At 41.8% G+C, this 20,581-nt stretch overlaps 1 protein-coding gene across 1 annotated transcript in view; it reads right to left on the bottom strand.

Moving 5' to 3' along the window:
- The window catches only part of LOC128693475 (juvenile hormone esterase-like), a 179,984-nt gene that overhangs the window by 51,180 nt on the left and 108,223 nt on the right, over positions 1-20,581 (bottom strand). The window contains exons 9-10 of the mRNA XM_070097319.1: positions 16,083-16,233; positions 14,133-14,268 (exon numbers count right to left, since the gene is read on the bottom strand). Of these exons, the coding sequence (XP_069953420.1) occupies positions 14,133-14,268; positions 16,083-16,233 (287 nt within the window). The remainder of the gene's footprint in view (positions 1-14,132; positions 14,269-16,082; positions 16,234-20,581) is intronic.

The following is a 20,581-nucleotide window of genomic DNA, read 5'->3' as shown; positions in this document are numbered from 1 at the left end:
ACGTTTGGTAGCATGTGCTGGGAACTTTGATATCATTGCATTAACTGAAACGTGGTATGATTTAAAGAGTCGGGATATGACTGCTGAGTGTAATATTCAGGGATTTAAGTTGTTCAATGTGGATAGATGTAATGGGAAGGGGGGAGGAGTTGCATTGTATGTTCGAGAAAATATTAATTGTTGCATAAAAACAGGTATAAAAATAGATGGAGCAGTAACAGAGTCTGTTTGGGTAGAGTTCGTGGAGGGTCAAGAAAAACTAATTCTAGGTGTAATATACCGACCTCCAGGCTTGGATCACGATAGAGGGAGACTTCTTTGGGACGAAATTGTTAGGGCTTCTGGACACAGTAACGTAGTCATAGTAGGGGACTTTAACTTTAGCCAAATTGACTGGAATTCTTTGACAGGTAATCTAGAGTCCAGTGACTTCATGGAAACAGTTCAGGACTGTTTTCTGAAACAGAGTGTAACTGAGCCTACCAGGGGTAATAATTTGCTAGACCTAGTCTTGTCAAATAAGGAAACACTCGTGAATAATCTGGAGATCACTGAAGAGCTTGGCGCAAGTGATCACAAATCCATCACCTTTAGCATTAATTGGGAATGCAAGAATAATGATAATACAGTAAAAATCCCTGATTTTCGTTCTGCCGATTATAATGGACTTAGGGAACATCTGTCTAATCTTGATTGGGGTTATCTAGCTAATGATTTTATTGGTGATAATCATACTTATGAATATGAAGGGATCTGCTTTTATGATTGTTTTCTTAATAATGTACACAGTGCCCAGAGTATATACATTCCCAAGAGAGAAATTAGGTCTAATAATAACGATCCCAAATGGGTTAACAGGAGGCTAAAGCATCTATTAGGGGAGAAAAGGGGAATTTATAGGCGCATCAGAAGAGGAGAGGTTAACCTTACTGACCAATATGTTCAGCTTAAAAGAGAAGTAAAAAAGGCGATTAGAAAGGCTAAACGTGACTATGAAATTAGAGTTGCTAATGAATCAAAGACTAATCCAAAGGGGTTCTTTCAAGTGTATAGGACGAAGGTGAAGGAAAAAGTAGGACCTCTGAAATCTGGGAATGGACAGCTGACGGATAATGAACTGGAAATGTGTTCCTTATTTAATGACTATTTTTTGTCAGTTTTTACACAGGAAGATGTAAATGAGATTCCAGTAATTAACAATTATTTGGTTCCTGATGAATTTAAGTTAACTAATATTACTGTCACGAGGGACATGGTTATTAAACAGATAGACAAACTGAAACAAAATAAGTCCCCGGGACCTGATGAGTTGTTTTCAAGGGTACTTAAGGAATGCAAGATGGAGCTTAGTCAGCCATTAACGAGTGTATTCAATGCGTCCATCCTTACCAGTGTTGTGCCAGAGTTGTGGAAGATGGCTAATGTGGTTCCTATATTCAAATCAGGGGATAAGTCCACTCCTTCAAATTACCGTCCAATAAGCCTGACATCTATAGCGGGCAAGTTATTAGAATCAATTATAGCTGACATTATCAGAAGTCACCTTGAAGAGCATAACTTGATAAATGAATCTCAGCATGGATTCACGAGAGGTCGTTCCTGCCTGACAAACTTACTGACGTTCTTCAATAGAACATTTGAGGCAGTTGACAGTGATAAGGAATATGATATTGTTTATTTGGATTTTAGTAAAGCCTTCGACAGAGTACCTCACAAGAGACTCTTAAGAAAAGTGGCAGCTCATGGTATAGGAGGTAAAGTTCTAGCATGGATTGAGGCATGGCTTACCAATAGAAAGCAGAGAGTTACCATTAATGGAGTGAAATCTGAATGGGGATTAGTCACTAGTGGCGTTCCACAAGGATCAGTTTTAGGCCCTCTCTTGTTCATAATTTACATTAATGACCTTGATGAAGGGATTACTAGTGACATGAGTAAGTTTGCTGATGATACAAAGATAGGCCGTATAATTCACTCTGAGGAGGATATCAATGAACTCCAGGACGATTTGAACAAATTAATGTCTTGGTCTGAGAAATGGCAGATGAAGTTTAATGTGGATAAGTGTAAGGTACTTGCCCTTGGTAATGAAAATAACCCTCGAAGCTATAATCTAGGTGAAGTAGAGCTTGGTCATACAGAATGTGAAAAAGACTTGGGAGTCATGGTAAGCAGAAATCTAAAGCCAAGACAGCAGTGCCTCAGTGTGCGCAACAAGGCCAACAGATTACTTGGATTTATCTCAAGAAGTATAAGTAACAGAAGTCCAAAAGTTATTTTACAGCTCTATACATCACTAGTGAGGCCTCATTTAGACTATGCTGCTCAGTTTTGGTCCCCTTACTACAGGATGGACATAGACTCATTAGAGAACATACAGAGAAGAATGACTAAAATGATTTACTGTGTAAGGAACCTCCCGTATGAAGATAGACTTAAATCCTTAAATCTCCACTCTCTGGAGAGGCGTAGAATGAGGGGAGATATCATTGAAGTGTATAAGTGGATGACGGGCATAAACAAGGGAGACATTAATAAAGTACTGAGGGTGTCGAAGCAGGTAAGAACCAGGAATAATGGATTTAAGTTGGATAAATTTAGATTTAGAAAGGACATAGGTAAGTACTGGTTTTCTAACAGAGTTGTAGATGCGTGGAACAGTCTTCCCAGTCGGGTGATAGAGGCTAGGACCTTGGGTAGCTTTAAGAAGAGACTGGACAAATATATGAGTGGGAGGGGCTGGGTTTGATTGGTGTTGGGGGGTGCTGGAGTTGTTTCTTGAGTAGCTCTAGGTAGTTGTCGTTTTGATAAGGACCTGCCTCGTATGGGCCAGTAGGCCTTCTGCAGTGTTCCTACATTCTTATGTTCTTATGTTCTAATTCCCTAGATCAAGAACCCCCCTCACCAACATCAAGGAACCTCCCTTGAGGGATTTCAAGGCAAAAGAAATAAAAGAGCTGGAATATGTACTGATCTAAACTATTGGGAATGCCTCAGGGACCATGGGTTCCTCTCTCAAGAATCGAGAAGAGATACCTGCTAATATGTACATGGAAGATACTTGATGGCCTGGTCCCTGATGTACACACTGTTAACAACTTACTGGAGTGAATTACATAGGAATGTGTGTGGTATAAAACCAGTGAAGATCATGGTGGGAGGGGGGGGGTCATGGTTATAATTAGAGAACACTTTCAACACCCGTGGTCCAAGATTCTTCAGCATATTGCCAGAAGATATGAGAAATACTGTTGGAGCGCAGATAGAACTTCTCAAGAAGCTGTGCAACTTCCTGCTGCAAATGATGATTCGGCAGGGTTGTGATAGACTGTAGGTCTGAGGGTAGCTGGCACAAACAGCCTGGTTCACCAGGCGGTCAGCAGGGACACTGATCATTACGTTAGAGTATGACACCACTAGTCAGACACTAGGTTTCACCACCACTAGTCAGACACTAGGTTTCACCACCACCACCGCCGCCACCACTGACAGTGTCAGATACACAGTGACCACCAGATCTGGCAGTGTCAGACATACACTAGGACTGACCACCACTGGCTGACAAACGGGGTGGTCGAAGGGGTAATGCTCACAGAGGCTGAGCCACCACCTCTGGCGCTATCATTCTCAACTCATGAATACAAAGCGACTTCTTCTACAAATATGCAAGCCACTTTAGCGTCAGCCTTCGGTATTAGCTGTGGACCCAGATCAGAACCCGGCCCTGGACCCGGATCTGGCCTGGGCCAGGTCCCAACCCCGACCACGGCTTCGACCCCGGCCCCGGCTACTGCGCCAACATTTCGGGATAAGTCGGTCTTCTGAAGACGATTCCTTGGGTCACCCCTCCCCTTTCCCCGCCGCTTAAACGAGTTCCATCACCGAGTCAGATTCAGTCCTGGCTCCCTGCGCTTGTTCGTGCCTCAGCCTCGGCCTTAGGCATAACATAAAGAGCGCAGTTTCATACCTTAGCGGGCGTGAATATAGCATGTAAGGAAAATACAGTGACAGGCTCCCTAAAGCTATTACTAGTGGTAAACATGGCTAGAGATGGTACGACGGCTTAACGTCACCATGGAATACATTACGACTATTCGTGCTGTACACGTAACCTGTGGCCGATTTCGAGAGTTCTAACCTCGCAGCCTGGCCTAAAGCCAGGCGTCTTTCACCGTCTGATCAAGCAGGCTGTTGCTGGTAGCGACCTCCAGGTTTATGCAGTATCACAGACGGAAAGGTGGGGCGAAGAGAGAAGAGCGGTGGAAGATCCAAGGATGCGTAGAAGGAAAATTCGTACGAGGAAGAACTAAGGAAAAGATACTGAGAAGCAGAGAAAAGTAGAAGCGGGCGAGATAGGAGAGTGATTAAAGGGACGTAAAAATCATGTAAAAGGTGGAATTACGATCTGCAGGCCAACCCACCCTTGACGGTCTCTGGTTTTGGCTCATTTTACTTGTTAATAGCGCACTGGTTCACGTGTTAGCCTGCCAGTCATCCGAAGCCTATTTCGAATCGTGCAAATCTACATACAAATTACTGCATAAAATATATACATAATATTATATATATATATATATATATATATATATATATATATATATATATATATATATATATATATATATATATATATATATATATATATATATATAAAATATAATATAATATAATCTAGTTTCACACAGTATCGTGAATGGGTTGTCATCAAAGAACAGTATTATCAACAAGAGAAAAGTAATTTTAAACCTATCCTCCCTTTTTTAACAGTTCGTGAGACAATGCATCCTCAAATTCTGAGACAGAGCACACTATTGTTGTTTCGTTATTATAATTGTACGGAAATATTGACTAATATACATTAGCCTACCCCAGAATAACACGCATTAAAATTTCCTCGGAATTTCGAGTGAGTTGAAATGCACTAAGGGCAAATTATGTGAAACTGGCTGCCCTGAGTACACCCACAGTCGAATATAAGACGATCCTAATTACCTTTTTCTTTAAAAGTTAACTTGACAAGTTAATTTTAGTTACTACCTGATCAGCAGTGCTGTGTTGCATAGGTTAGATTGTATTAAGAGTCTGACATGGCCGTCAACTTGGAAGTCAGGTTTGGGACTGGGCCGCGGGGGCGATGACCCTCGGAATCAACTAATGTTGGTAGACTTCTTGAAATCTGTTTATTCTCGAAACGTTCTTTAACCTAATCTTGAAAAGTAAGTAATCTTTACCCAAATCTTCTAATACTTAAAACATTTAATAAAAAATTTCTCACATTTCCTCGTCAAAACGTTTCTCATACAATAACTTCCATTAACGTCTTTCTAAACTATTAAAGGTCCCTTTAAAAATCTTTCTTAGTTTAAATCTTTTCTTGGCTTCTTCATAAAGCTATTTACCTACCTGGAGAGTGTTCCGAGGGTCACTGCTCGTGACCCGGTCCCTGACCAAGCTTCCTGGTTGATAGCCTGATCAACCAGGTTGTTGGCACTAGTCACAGGAATTCCAACAGTCACCATAGCCGGCTGATCAAGCACTGATCTGAGAAACTCGTCAAGTTCTTTCTTGAAGATAGCCAGGATTGTGTTGGTAATTAACTTTATGTATGAAGGGAGGACGTTGAAAAGTCTTGGCCCCGTCACACTGAGTTTTTCCTTAGTGTACTTACTGCACCCAAGCTTTTCATCGGGGGAAGTTTACTGTCTTCCAAGCTTCTCACTTTCATGGGAGTGTGTGTGTTAGTTACCATTTTGTCCAAGGCACTTGTCACTAAGACACCTGGTTGTGTGTGTGTGTGTGTGTGTGTGTGTGTGTGTGTGTGTGTGCGCGCCCGCGTGTGTGTGTACTCACCTAATTGTGGTTCCACGGGTCAAGACTCAGCTCCTGACCCCGCCTCTTCACTGATCGCTACTAGGTCCTCTCTCTCTTTGCTTCCTGAGGTTTGTCATGCCTCGTCTTGAAGCTATGTATGGTTCCTGCCTCCACTACGTCACTTGCTAGACTATTCCACTTCCTGACGACTGTATGACTGAAGAAATACTTTCTAACATCCCTGTGACTCGTCTGAGTCTTCAGCTTCCAATTGTGGCCCCTTGTTTCTGTGCCCCCTCTCTGGAACATCCTGTCTCTGTTCCACCTTATCTATTCCCCACAGTATCTTGTATGTCGTTATCATGTCTCCAATGACCCTTCTGTCCTCCAGTGTCGTCAGTCCGATTTCCCTCAACCTTTCATTGTAGGACATTCCCCTGAGCTCTGGTAATAGCCTTGTTGCAAACCTTTGTACTTTCTCTAACTTCTTGACGTGCTTGACCAGGTGTGGGTTCCAAACTGTTGCTGCATACTCCAGTATGGGCCTAACGTACACAGTGTACAGTGTCTTGAACGATTCCTTATTAAGGTATCGGAACGCTATTCTCAGGTTTGCCAGGCGCCCATATGCTGCAGCAGTTATCTGGTTGACGTGTGCCTCCAGAGACGTTCTCGGTGTTATGGGCACCCCAAGATCTTTCTCCTTGAGTGAGGTCTGTAGTCTTTGTCCACCTAGCCTATACTCTGTCTACGGTCTTCTTTGCCCTTCCCCAATCTTCATGACTTTGCATTTGGCAGGGTTGAATTCGAGAAGCCAGTTTCTGGACCACGTGTCCAGTCTGTCCAGATTTCTTTGAAGTCCTGCCTGGTCCTCATCTGATTTAATTCTTCTCAACAACTTCACATCATCTGCGAATAGAGACACAACAGATTCTATCCCTTCCACTATGTCATTCACATATATCAAAAATAGCACTGGTCCTAAAACTGACCCCCGTGGGACCCCGCTCGTCACAGGCGCCCACTGTGATACCTCTTCATGTACCATGACTCGTTGTTGCCTCCCTGTCAGGTATTCTCTGATCCATTGCAGTGCCCTCCCTGTTATATGGGAATGATTCTCCAGCTTCTGCACTAATCTCTTGTGAGGCACTGTGTCGAAGGCCTTGCAATCTAGGAAAATGCAATCCACCCACCCCTCTCTCTCGTGTCGTACTTCTGTTACCTTGTCATAAAACTCTAGAAGGTTTGTGACACAGGATTTGCCTTCCATGAATCCATGCTGGTTGTCATTTATAATCTTGTTCCGTTCCAGGTGTTCCACCACTCTCCTCCTGATAATCTTCTCCACGACTTTGTATATTTTACACGTCAGAGACACTGGGCTGTAGTTTTGTGCCTCGTTTCTGTCTCCTTTCTTCAAAAATGGGGACTACATTTGCCGTCTTCCATATCTCAAGTAGTTGACCAGTTTCAAGGGATGTATTGAAGATTGTAGTTAGGGGTACGCACAGCTTCTCCACTCCTTCTCTTAGGACCCACGGGGAGATGTCCGGTCCCATTGCCTTTGAGGTATCAAGGTCACTTAGCAGCTTCTGCACCTCCTCCTCCGTTGTTCGTATGTCATCCAACACTTGTTGGTATATTCCTTGTGCTGTCTTCCCATAGCCCTTCCTGTCTCTACTGTAAAAAATTCCTTAAATCTCCTGTTTAGCTCCTCACATACCTCCTGATCATTTCTTGTTAGTTCTCCACCTTTTGTCCTCAGTCTGATCACCTGGTCTTTGACTGTTGTCTTCCTCCTGGTGTGGCTATACAACAGTTTCGGGTCAGTCTTGACTTTCGATGCTATGTTATTTTCATGCTGTCGCTGGGCCTCCCTCCTTACCTGTGCATACTGGTTCCTGGCTCTGCGACTAATCTCCCGATTTTCATGTGTTCTATGCCTTCTGTACTTTTTCCATTCTCTATTGCACTTAGCTTTTGCCTCCTTAAACCGTCGGGTAAACCAGGGGCTCATTCTGGTCTTCCCATTGTTTCTGTTGCCCTTGGGAATAAACCTTTTCTTCTGTCTCCTTGCATTTTGTTGTTACGTATTCCATCATTTCGTTTACTGACTTTCGTTTACTGACTACCAGTTCTCTGTACTACTGAACTTCCTGCAGGAAGTTCCTCAAACCTATGTAGTCCCCTCTTTTATAGTCTGGCTTTTCCCATTCAACTCCTGTTACCCTCCCCACTTGTAACTCTACTATATATTCAAAGCACAGAACCACGTGGTCACTAGCTCCTAGGGGACCTTCATATGTGATGTTCTCAATGTCTGAACTGCCCAGGGTGAACACAAGGTCAAGTCTTGCTGGTTCATCCTCCCCTCTCACTCTGGTAGCGTCCTTAACATGTTGGTGCATGAGGTTTTCCAGCACCACATCCATCATCTTGGCTCTCGATGTTTCGAGACCCCCGTGTGGCTCAAGGTTTTCCCAGTCAATCTCCCTGTGGTTGAAATCGCCCATGTGTGTGTGTGTGTGTGTGAGTGTGTTCCGCCTGTTCGTGCCGAATAGGCAGAACTTGCAATTTTGACTTAAATAGCAACGCTCATCTTGCCATATAGGACAAGAAAAAAATTGTGTATGCAACAATTTCGCCAAAATCATTCTGAACTTAACGAAAAAAAAATATTTCACTGTGTTTGTTTAGTATTAAATTATTGTAAACGTATCTAAAATATATTTATTTGGGTTAGGCTAAAATAAATTGTTTTTGTTATAATAAGGTTAGGTAAGTTTTCTAAGATTCTTTTGATTTTTTCATTAATGAAAAAAATATATCTTTAAACGTACATGAGAAAATTTTTGAAAGGATTTAATTTTAAATGAGTTCTTGCAAAATGACCAGTTTTACATACTCGGCACGACATTATATATATATATATATATATATATATATATATATATATATATATATATATATATATATATTGAGGAATTGTTAAATGTTGATGAAGATAGGGAAGCTGTGATTTCGTGTATAGGGCAAGGAGGAATAACATCTTGTAGGAGTGAGGAAGAGCCAGTTGTGAGTGTGGGGGAAGTTCGTGAGGCAGTAGGTAAAATGAAAGGGGGTAAGGCAGCCGGGATTGATGGGATAAAGATAGAAATGTTAAAAGCAGGTGGGGATATAGTTTTGGAGTGGTTGGTGCAATTATTTAATAAATGTATGGAAGAGGGTAAGGTACCTAGGGATTGGCAGAGAACATGCATAGTTCCTTTGTATAAAGGCAAAGGGGATAAAAGAGAGTGCAAAAATTATAGGGGGATAAGTGTGTTGAGTGTACCTGGTAAAGTGTATGGTAGAGTTATAATTGAAAGAATTAAGAGTAAGACGGAGAATAGGATAGCAGATGAACAAGGAGGCTTTAGGAAAGGTAGGGGGTGTGTGGACCAGGTGTTTACAGTGAAACATATAAGTGAACAGTATTTAGATAAGGCTAAAGAGGTCTTTGTGGCATTTATGGATTTGGAAAAGGCGTATGACAGGGTGGATAGGGGGGCAATGTGGCAGATGTTGCAAGTGTATGGTGTAGGAGGTAGGTTACTGAAAGCAGTGAAGAGTTTTTACGAGGATAGTGAGGCTCAAGTTAGAGTATGTAGGAAAGAGGGAAATTTTTTCCCAGTAAAAGTAGGCCTTAGACAAGGATGTGTGATGTTACCGTGGTTGTTTAATATATTTATAGATGGGGTTGTAAGAGAAGTAAATGCGAGGGTCTTGGCAAGAGGCGTGGAGTTAAAAGATAAAGAATCACACACAAAGTGGGAGTTGTCACAGCTGCTCTTTGCTGATGACACTGTGCTCTTGGGAGATTCTGAAGAGAAGCTGCAGAGATTGGTGGATGAATTTGGTAGGGTGTGCAAAAGAAGAAAATTAAAGGTGAATACAGGAAAGAGTAAGGTTATGAGGATAACAAAAAGATTAGGTGATGAAAGATTGAATATCAGATTGGAGGGAGAGAGTATGGAGGAGGTGAACGTATTTAGATATTTGGGAGTGGACGTGTCAGCGGATGGGTCTATGAAAGATGAGGTGAATCATAGAATTGATGAGGGAAAAAGAGTGAGTGGTGCACTTAGGAGTCTGTGGAGACAAAGAACTTTGTCCTTGGAGGCAAAGAGGGGAATGTATGAGAGTATAGTTTTACCAACGCTCTTATATGGGTGTGAAGCGTGGGTGATGAATGTTGCAGCGAGGAGAAGGCTGGAGGCAGTGGAGATGTCATGTCTGAGGGCAATGTGTGGTGTAAATATAATCCAGAGAATTCGTAGTTTGGAAGTTAGGAGGAGGTGCGGGATTACCAAAACTGTTGTCCAGAGGGCTGAGGAAGGGTTGTTGAGGTGGTTCGGACATGTAGAGAGAATGGAGCGAAACAGAATGACTTCAAGAGTGTATCAGTCTGTAGTGGAAGGAAGGCGGGGTAGGGGTCGGCCTAGGAAGGGTTGGAGGGAGGGGGTAAAGGAGGTTTTGTGTGCGAGGAGTGAATGGAGACAAATGGTTTTTAATACTTGACGTGCTGTTGGAGTGTGAGCAAAGTAACATTTATGAAGGGATTCAGGGAAACCGGCAGGCCGGACTTGAGTCCTGGAGATGGGAAGTACAGTGCCTGCACTCTGAAGGAGGGGTGTGAATGTTGCAGTTTAAAAACTGTAGTGTAAAGCACCCTTCTGGCAAGACAGTGATGGAGTGAATGATGGTGAAAGTTTTTCTTTTTCGGGCCACCCTGCCTTGGTGGGAATCGGCCAGTGTGATAATAAATATATATATATATATATATATATATATATATATATATATATATATATATATATATATATATATATATATATATATATATATATATATATATTTTATTATCACACTGGCCGATTCCCACCAAGGCAGGGTGGCCCGAAAAAGAAAAACTTTCACCATCATTCACTCCATCACTGTCTTGCCAGAAGGGTGCTTTACACTACAGTTTTTAAACTGCAACATTAACACCCCTCCTTCAGAGGGGTGTTAATATGTATGTATATATATATATATATACATATATATATATATATATATATATATATATATATATATATATATATTATATTCAAGATATATGACAACAAAGAAATGAGTGAGATATTGAAATCCAATACGACTCTGTGTTTAGCGAGCCACTAATCAGTCTAAAGGTCGACAATGCAGGTTATTTTTTCATGAATGAACATCCAAACTCCGTCAACGTATGCCAGATTTCCGACATCACATTGAGAAAGTCATTGACAACATGCCCATGCACTCAGCCACGGGCCCAGACTTGTGGAATTCTGTGTTCATTAAGAACTGCAAGAAACCCCTCTCACGTGCCCTATACTATGGAGAAGGAGCTTAGACATGGGTGAAATTCCACAGCCACTTAAAACAACGGATACAGCCCCACTCCATAAAGGTGGCAGCAAAGCATTAGCTAAGATCTACAGACCAATAGTTCTAACGTCCCACATCATAAAAATCTTTGAAAGAGTGCTAAGAAGCGCGATTGCAAACCACTTGGATTCCCAAAATCTGCACAATCCGGGGCAACATGGGTTCAGAGCAGGTAGCTCCTGCATTTGCAACTACTGAACCACTATATCATCTTGGATGCACTGGAAGAAAACCCGAATGCACGATGTAATATACAGAGACTTTGCAAAAGCCTTTGACAAGTGCGATCATAGCTTAATAGCGCACAAAATACGTGCCCAAGGAATAACTGGCAAAGTGGGGAGATGAATCTTCAACTTTCTAACCAATTGAACACAAAGAGTAGTGGTAAACAGAGTTAAATCAGAAGCTGCCATAGTGAAAAACTCTGTTCCACAAGACACAGTACTCGCCCCCATCCTGTTTCTCATCCTCATATCAGACAGACAGAGATGTAATCCACAGCACAGCGTCATCCTTTGCAGACGATACTAGGATCTGCACGAGACTGTCCTGTATAGAGGACACGGTTAAAATCCAAGAAGATATAAACCAAGTTTTCCAATGAGCAACAGAAAACTACTCCATTATGGAAAACTGGAGGAGATAATAATTAGAACTGAATATACTACAAACTCTGATCATACAATAGAACGGAAAAATAATGTGAGGGACCTGGGAGTGGTAATGTCTGAGGATCTCACTTTCAAGGATCACAACAGTGCCACGATCACAGCTGCAAAGAAAATGATAGGATGGATATTGAGAACGTTCAAAACAAGAGATGCCAAGCCAATGATGATCCTTTTCAAATCACTTGTTCTCTCTAGACTGGAATACTGCTGTACATTAACATCTCTGTTCAAAGCAGGTGGAATTACAGATCTAGAGAGTGTACATAGAACCTATATTGCACCTCCAGGCGAGAGAGATATATCATAATCTACACTTGAAAAATCCTAGGACTAGTCCCGAATCTGAACACAGAAATCACTCCTTACGAAAGTAAAAGACTGTTAGGCGGTGCAATATACCCCCATTGAAAAGTAGGGGCGCCATTGGTACACTTAGAGAAAACACCAAAGTGTCCAGGGTCCAAGACTGTTCAACAGCCTCCCACCATGCATAAGGGGAATTACCAATAGACCCCTGGCTGCCTTCAATAGGGAGCTGGACAGATACTTAAAGTCGGTGCCGGAGCAGCCGGGCTGTGGTTCGAACGTTGGACTACGTGCGGCAAGCAGTAACAGCCTGATTAATCAGGCCCTGATCCACCAGGAGGCCTGGTCTTTGACCGGGCCGTGGGAGCGTTGATCCCCGGAATGCCCTACAGGTAGAATCCAGGTAGGTAAGACAAGCCAAGGAGGGGAGTGGAAATTTTTAGCTCAAGTATTTTCACACTTCTCAGTGAGTCATCAGAAGCTATGCAATGTTGCAAGGCAGCAACTAAAGGACTGAAGGGAATATTTTTCACAGAGTAGCGCAGAACAAGTTGACACAAGCCGCAGTCTCTCTGAATGTGTGCCACCCGCCTTATGACCTACTCCCCCCCCCCCCCCCCGCCCCATGGGGCAGGAGACGGCCTATGGGTTTTCAGCAGTCAAGGAACAAGAAATTATAAAATACAATAGCCAGCCCCAAGCTGCTTCTAGTCGCCTAGAACAGGTCATATGACTTGAGAAAATACATTTCACAGTGGATAATATATGTATGGATTCCTATTATTATCTATAATCCCTTAATTGATAAATGAAAATAAATGAATGTACTCTTTGTTCGTTTAAAAGCCATAGCCTGGGGCTCTGGAATGTTCCCCAGGGCACCCAGAAGTATCTTTTCATATATTCCTAAATCCTTCTAAATATATTCCTAAATATTGTTTACCAGTCTTCTCAGTATAGATTAACATCCCTTATCTGGGTATCTTCTATGCCTTTCCGATAATATTTCTATGATTCTAATTTTCTTTCTCGAATATCCTTTAACCCCACTATCTATGCTATCACTTAATCTTGTGTACCTGTCCACGTATGGTACAGTAACAGCTAAATATTTTATATACTATGCCATCATTCTCGACATACGTAGCATGAGTTTGGTGCATAGACACTCATGCTATGTATGTCGACAATGATGGGTATTGTTCATGGTCCGAGGACACTTGTGTTAGTGGTATATAGCGATACGAACGCACATCTTCTGGGACAAAGCCCATCTCATAATACATGACCCACGATGTAGATAAACAATTCAGGGAACCGACAAGTTGATAAATTAGACACATGTGCAACACTTGGGTATCTTTATTGTGTAAACCTTTCGCCACACAGTGGCTTCAGGCCGAGGGACTGATTACCTCAATCTTATGATCTTCAATATTCTTCTTTGCAATGGACTGATGAGGACACTGTATGGAGAAAAGTTTCCACAATAAAGATACCCAAGTGTTACACATGTGTCTAATTTATCATCATGAGCTATGATATTAGAGAGCAGATCTAACGTACTCACACTCGCTATATCTCTCACCTAGAGTAACCTTACCGTACGTGACCTTACCTATGTTGCATCCCAGGTCACCTAACACAGGTCTACACCTTATTCTACCTTACAAGAGAAGTTTACATGTTTTCGTGTAACTGGATAAATCTTCCCTTGACAGACACTGACTTGCCTCATGAAAGATATTGACTTACCCAATGACACTTACAGACACCGTGATTTACTCAGTGACCGACTATTTCAGACAATGTGACTTACCCAGTGACAGACTATTACAGACACTGTGATTTACTCAGTGACAGACTATTACAGACAATATGACTTACCCAGTGGCAGCGAAGTTAAACCAGAGTTGGGTGAATAGATCACGAACGTACAGGTCGTCTGGGTTGGAGAAATGGAGGGCAGCCCATACTCCGCCACCATTGAACAAGTAGAGAAGGTCGTCACCATGACTCACCCCTGACACAGGAGAGAAGAACCCTGCAGTAGACGTGCTGGTCTATGCCATTGCTACTCATCCACTTGTCTGACTCATTTTACAGGCAAATTTAGGTATTGCTACAATGATGTTACCTGGTGCAATTTAGGTTGAAACACTACCACGGTCACTTACCACCAGATACATAACCTCTAAACAACCATTTCAGTCCCACAGTCGCCTGTCACTGTTACAACAGCATCGACAGAGACAGTCTGCTGAAGCTTTAACTGATCGAGGTGGCTAAGTTGAATTATATTAATTTATATCAATGTTACTAATATAATTTAATTGTTTCTAATTTAGCCATAATATTATTTGTATTATCTGTAGTGTAAAGCACCCCTCTAGCAAGACAGTGATGGAGTGAATGAGGATGAAAGTTTTTCTTTTTTTTCGGGCCACCCTGCCTTGGTGGGACTCGGCCGATGTGTTAATAAAAAAATAATAATTATTTGTAAAGATAATGAGTCTAAGATCTTATTTGAAGCCATTTAGTATAAACAAGCTACGTGGCCGCCTCTGGTCAACCTGAGAGGCGAGAGCACTCAACAGTCTTTATTCACACAGATCAGTTTTACAGACTAAGAGCTGTTATTCTACCTCAGCTCATTTCAGAGCCCCAGCACTAAGACGTACTATATCCCCCCCGAGGATGCCACCCACAACAGTTTATTAACACCCAGATACCTTCGTACTGCTAGGTGAATAGGAACAGTAGGTGTAAGGAAACATGCCCAACGTTTCCACCCATACCGGGGACTGAACCCAACACTCACTGTGTGAGTTGAGTGCACTGCCAGTGGGGAAGTAATCCTGATATACGTTATAGGAAAAATAAAAATTCTCTCGAATTAGAGACATACTGTTAAGTGCAACAAGAAACAGAGACGCAATGTTTCTATTGAAGTCAACCTAGGTTACCATGACTGACAGTGAGGATCGTTAATCTGCAACAGCTTAGAATTAAGTTGCCACTCTGTCAGTGTCAGGTCTCAATGACTGCAAATAATGTTAATAATATAATCAAATCAAGAGCAAAACATGAACGGTCATACAGCGCTGTCCAGGACTGTGAAGACAGCCGTAAGATCCTATCATGGATACTGCCCTACCCTCACGTCATCTTCAGACTGCAGTGTGTGGGTAATCGTCGATCTCTACACTAGGGTGAACTCTCCTGATACTTGAACAAGTCTCCTAATACCTGAACAAGTTTCCTAATACTGGACAAGTCTCCTAATACCTGAACAAGTCTCCTAATACCTGAACAAGTTTCCTAATACTGGACAAGTCTCCTAATACCTGAACAAGTCTCCTAATACCTGAACAAGTCTCCTAATACCTGGACAAGTCTTCTAATACCTGGACAGGTCTCTGTCTTCCCTGTCCCCCTTCCTCCAATCTTCCCTAGCCTCCTATCTCCTCCCCCCTAGCCCCTATTACACTTTTTTCCATATCTAAGGAATTACTGAAATCATGAAATTTCTGAGATAAGGTATTAAGTTAAAAGATGAAAATTTTAGCATGGTCAGGCTGGGTGTCACATTACACACAAATAAAACAATGTTAACGAAAAATTTTATTTTTTAGGAAAATTTCTTATTTATTTATTTTTTATAAAGCTTCAGGTTAAAGTTTTAGTGAAAAAATCAAAGTTTTACGTACAAAAAAAATTATTTTAGTGAGAAATTTAAAGTTTTAGCTTTAGAAAAATTATTTAAGTAACCATTTTTTTAACAAATTTCCTTATTTTATTGAATGAGACATTTAGATAATGAGAAAATGGACTTACAGTGTTTATTTTCGGTAGAAAGCCATGGAAGGACGTTAAGGAGGCTGAACTGGCCGCGGTGGTTGAACTCGTAGGTGTAGGTGGTAGCCACCTGGGAGTGTAACCTCGAGGTGTGGTGAGCACCTACCTTGAAGAGACGGTCACTCATCATCTGTAACAAGATGAAGAGTGTTACTGCAAGTTAATTATGTTATTGGTTCTGTTCACCAGTTCTCTGGTGCAGCTGGTAATGCAGCTGCTGTCATTACAGGGTGATAGCTCACATAAAGAAATTAGCCTTTAAGAAATTGGGCCTCTACCCTTCAAACTGAACTGTTTGCAATACCCCTTGCACTCAGATGCGTCCACGTCTCTAAGGTTGACACTTTAATTGTAATTGATTCTCTATCATCCATAAATGCTCTTAACTGTGGCATGCTTATGTCAGAAGCCAGACACAGGTATGGTAGAACTGTGGACAGTGGAGTCGGAGTGCACCTTCTGTGGATTCCATCTCACATTGCATGAGATGGAATGATGCATGATAGAACTGATGAATTGGCTAAGTTCAAAGAGGGAATATATTACAATCTTGGGTTGTCAGTCAGCATTTTGAGAACAACACAAAAAGAACTTCAACTGAACTTTATAAACCTGAGAGTGGGGGAGACTGACACCAGTCACTATATTTATCATCACCCTATCATGCAGGAGAAGCCACATGTCTATAGTGCATCCAACAAAATAAGCAGACTCTTGAATGTTACTAACACACGGCTCCAGCCGGGTTACCAGTAACTCTGGCAGGTTAAGTCACAACCACTACCAAATATGGACCAAATGAAATGTAAACTTTGCCATATGGACTATTGTCACACCCTGCATCATCATGTACTGGAATGCGATCAAAATTAATGAATTCAGAGACAACTCGCTCAGAAATGTTCAAGAAACGTCAAAGTATTGTATCAACAATGGTATATTACCCACCATTCTGGAAAAAATACCCTGACTTTGCTCATTGTAAATCAAGCATTCCCACTTTGTGTACTCACCTAGTTGTGGTTGCAGGGGTCAAGTCATAGCTCCTGACCCCGCCTCTTCACAGGTCGTTAATAGGTAACTTTTCCTGCTTCACGAGCTTTATCATACCTCATACATCAGTTTCCAGACTATTCCACTTCCTGACAATCCTATCTGAAGAAATAATTCCTAACATCTCTGTGATTCATATGAGTTTTCAACTTCCAACTGTTTTCCCTTGTTGCTGTGTCCCATCTCTGGAACATTCTGTCTCTGTCTACCTTGTCGATTCCTCTCAGTATTTTATATGTCGTTATTATATTTCCCCTGTCTCTACTGTTCTCCAGTGTAGTCAGGTTGATTTCCCTGAACCTCTCCTCGTAGGACATGTCCCCTAGCTCCTGGACTAGTCTTGTTGCAAACCAGTGTGTGTGTGTGTGTGTGTGTGTGTGTGTGTACTCACCTAATTGTGGTTGCAGGGGTCGATACTCAGCTCCTGGCCCTGCCTCTTTACTGATCGCTACTAGGTCCCCTCTCTCTGCTTCCTGTGTGTGTGTGTGTGTTTGTGTGTGTGTGTGTGTGTGTGTGTGTGTGTGTGTGTGTGTGTGTGTGTGTGTGTGTGTGTGTGTGTGTGTGTGTGAATTGTGTACTGTAACAAGGTGAAGGTTGTTACTGCAGATGTAATAACGTGAAGGCAGTAGAAGTAGCAAGATGTACTTTATATATTTATTAACACACCGGCCGATTCCCACCAAGGCAGGGTGCCCCGAAAAAGAAAAACTTTCATCATTCACTCTATCACTGTCTTGCCAAAGGGGTGCTTCACACTACAGTTATAAAACTGCAACATTAACACCCCTCCTTCAGAGTGCAGACACTGTACTTCCCATCTCCAGGACTCAAGTCCGGCCTGCCGGTTTCCCTGAATCCTTTCATAAATGTTACTTTGCTCACCTTCCAACAGCACGTCAAGTATTAAAAACCATTTGTTTCCAGTCAGTCCTATCAAATACGCTCACGCATGCTTTCTGGAAGCCCTTCGCACACAAAACCTCCTTTACCCCCTCTCTCCAACCTTTCCTAGGCCGATCCATATCCCGCCTTCCCTCCACTACAGATTAATACACTCTTGAAGTCATTCCGTTTCGTTCCATTCCCTCTACATGTCCGAACCACCTCAACAACTTTTCTTCAGCCCTCTGGACAACAGTTTTGGCAATCCTGCACCTCCTCTTAAGTTCCAAACTACGAATTCTCTGCATTATATTCACTCCACACATTGCCCTCAGACATGACATCTCCAATGCCTCCAGCCTTCTCCTCGCTGCAACATTCATCACCCATGTTTCACACCCATATAAGAGCGTCGGCAAAATTATACTCTCGTACATTCCCCTCCTTCCTTCCAAGGACAGAGTTCTTTGTCTCCGCAGACTCCTAAGTGCACCGCTCACCATTTTTCCCTCATCAATTCTATGATTCACCTCATTTTTCATAGACCCATCCACTGACACGTCTACTCCCAAATATCTGAATACATTCACCTCCTCCATACTCTCTCCCTCCAATCTGATATCCAATCTTTCATCACCTAATCTTTTTATCCTCTTAACCTTATTCTTTCCTATATTCATTTAATTTTCTTCTTTTACATACCCTACCAAATATATCTACCAACCTCTGCAACTTCTCTTCAGAATCTCCTAAGAGCACAGTGTCATCAGCAAAATGCAGCTGTGACAACTCCCACTTTATGTTTGATTCTATATCTTTTAACTCCACGCCTCTTGCCAAGACCCTCGCATTTATTTCTCTTACAACCCCATCTATAAATATATTGAACAACCACGGTGACCTCTCACATCCTTGTCTAAGGCCTACTTTTACTGGGAAATAATCTCCCTCTCTCCTACATACTCTAACTTGAGCCTCACTATCCTCGTAAAAACTCTTCACTGCTTTCAGTAACCTACCTCCTATACCATACAACTGCAATATCTGCCACATTGCCTGCCTATCCACCCTGTCATACGCCTTTTCCAAATCCATGAATGCCACAAAAACTTCTTTAGCCTTATCTAAATACTGTTCATTTGTATGGTTCACTGTAAACACTTGGTCTACACACCCCCTACCTTTCCTAAAGCCTCCTTGTTCATCTGCTCTCCTACTCTCCGTCTTACTTTTAATTCTTTCAATAATAACTCTACCATACACTTTACCAGGTATACTCAACAGACTTATCCCCCTATAATTTTTGCACTCTTTTTGTCACCTTTGCCTTTATACAAAGGAACTATGCATGCTCTCTGCCAATCCCTAGGTACCTCACCCTCTTCCATAATTTATTAAATAATAGCACAAAGCACTCCAAAACTATATCCCCACCTGCTTTTAACATTTCTATCTTCATCCCATCAATCCCAGCTGCCTTACCCCCTTTCATTCTACCCACTGCCTCACGAACTTCCCCCACACTCACAACTGGCTCTTCCTCACTTCTACAAGATGTTATTCCTCCTTGCCCTATACACGAAATCACAGCTTCCCTATCTTCATCAACATTTAACAATTCCTCAAAATATTCCCTCCATCTTCCCGATACCTCTAACTCTTCATTTAATAACTCTCCTCTCCTATTTTTAACTGATAAATCCATTTGTTCCCTCGGCTTCCTCAACTTATTAATCTCACTCCAAAACTTATTCTTATTTCAACAAAATTTGTTGATAACGTCTCACCCACTCTCTCCTTTGCTCTCTTTTTACATTGCTTCACGACTATCTTAACCTCTCTTTTTTTTTCTCCATATAATCTTCCCTCTTTGCATCACTTTTACTTTGTAAAAACTTCTCATATGCTAACTTTTTCTCCCTTACTACTCTCTTTACATCATCATTCCACCAATCGCTACTCTTCCCTCCCGCACCCACTTTCCTGTAACCACAAACTTCTGCTGAGCACTCTAACACTACATTTTTAATCTTACCCCATATATCTTGGACCCCATTGCCTATCCTCTCACTAGCCCATCTATCCTCCAATAGTTTATATCTTACCCTAACTGCCTCCTCTTTTAGTTGATAAACCTTCACCTCTCTCTTACCTGATGCTTCTATTCTCCTTGTATCCCATCTACCTTTTACTTTCAGTGTAGCTACAACTAAAAAGTGATCTGATATATCTGTGGGCCCTCTATAAATATGTACAACCTGAAGTCTACTCAACAGTCTTTTATCTACCAATACATAATCCAACAAACTACTATCATTACGCCCTACGTCATATCTTGTATACCTATTTATCCTCTTTTTCTTAAAATATGTATTACCTATAACTAAACCCCTTTCTAGACAAAGTTCAGTCAAAGGGCTCCAATCATCATTTACACCTGGCACCCCAAACTTACCTACCACACCCTCTCTTAATGTTTCTCCTACTTTAGCATTTGCATCCCCTATCACAATTACTCTCTCACTTGGTTCAAAGGTTCCTAT

The sequence above is a fragment of the Cherax quadricarinatus genome, chromosome 57 (genome assembly GCF_038502225.1).
Source record: "Cherax quadricarinatus isolate ZL_2023a chromosome 57, ASM3850222v1, whole genome shotgun sequence".
Taxonomy (NCBI): domain Eukaryota; kingdom Metazoa; phylum Arthropoda; class Malacostraca; order Decapoda; family Parastacidae; genus Cherax; species Cherax quadricarinatus.
Note: the sequence above shows the minus strand (reverse complement) of the source record. Positions and strands in the feature narration are given on the sequence as shown.